The sequence below is a fragment of the Meleagris gallopavo genome, unplaced genomic scaffold (genome assembly GCF_000146605.3).
Source record: "Meleagris gallopavo isolate NT-WF06-2002-E0010 breed Aviagen turkey brand Nicholas breeding stock unplaced genomic scaffold, Turkey_5.1 ChrUn_random_7180001952348, whole genome shotgun sequence".
In the NCBI taxonomy this organism is placed as follows: domain Eukaryota; kingdom Metazoa; phylum Chordata; class Aves; order Galliformes; family Phasianidae; genus Meleagris; species Meleagris gallopavo.
In genome coordinates this window covers 1-790 of record NW_011213458.1, presented here as the reverse complement: position 1 = coordinate 790, position 790 = coordinate 1, and the positions used below count along the sequence as shown (strand labels likewise).

The window sequence follows — 790 nt, the reverse complement described above, 5'->3', positions numbered from 1 at the left end:
TACATCTGCACCAACGTCTACACTAACAGCAACCTCTACTTCTACCCTCACAAGCACATCACTCCTCAACACAACTACTGCCCTCTCATCCAAACCTGGAGAAACAACCTCCCCTGCTACCCTCGCCACATCACCATCCCAAACTACATCTGCTAGCTCTGCCTCTCCAATGCCTACTGTTGCAGAAACAACTACAACTCTCTTGTCAACGACTGAAACATCAAGCAAAGCAGAAGAAACCACCACTGCAGGCACATCAAGCCCAACTGCTGCATCTTCTTCTCAAACAGCTACAAGCACACCTGCAGACACATCAGCATCACCAAACACCTCTCCACTTATGTCCACTCTTTCTCCTGGAACTAGCCCATCTCCTACAACCACCTCAGCAGCTACTCCAACCACTGCTCAGGAGAACACGTCTCCAGCTCAGACTACATCTGCACCAACGTCTACACTAACAGCAACCTCTACTTCTACCCTCACAAGCACATCACTCCTAAGCAGAAGTGCAGCTCTTCTTGCAAAACCTGGAGAAACAACCTCCCCTGCTACCCTCACCACATCACCATCCCAAACTACATCTGCTAGATCTGCCTCTCCAATGCCTACTACTGTTGAAACAACTACAACTCTCTTGTCAACGACTGAAACATCAAGCAAAACAGAAGAAACCACCACTGCAGGCACATCAAGCCCAACTGCTGCATCTTCTTCTCAAACAGCTACAAGCACTCCTGCAGACACATCAGCATCACCAAACACCTCTCCACTTACGTCCACTCTTTCT

General features: G+C 48.7%; 1 protein-coding gene across 1 annotated transcript; it reads left to right on the top strand.

Moving 5' to 3' along the window:
- Nucleotides 1-4: 4 nt before the first annotated feature.
- LOC104916974 (cell wall protein DAN4-like) lies at nt 5-784 on the top strand (the record flags this gene model as incomplete). Its single annotated transcript, XM_010728042.2, has 1 exon — nt 5-784. A coding segment is annotated over one exon (780 nt), but the record flags the coding sequence as incomplete, so codon positions are not given.
- Between the last annotated feature and the right edge of the window lie 6 nt (nt 785-790).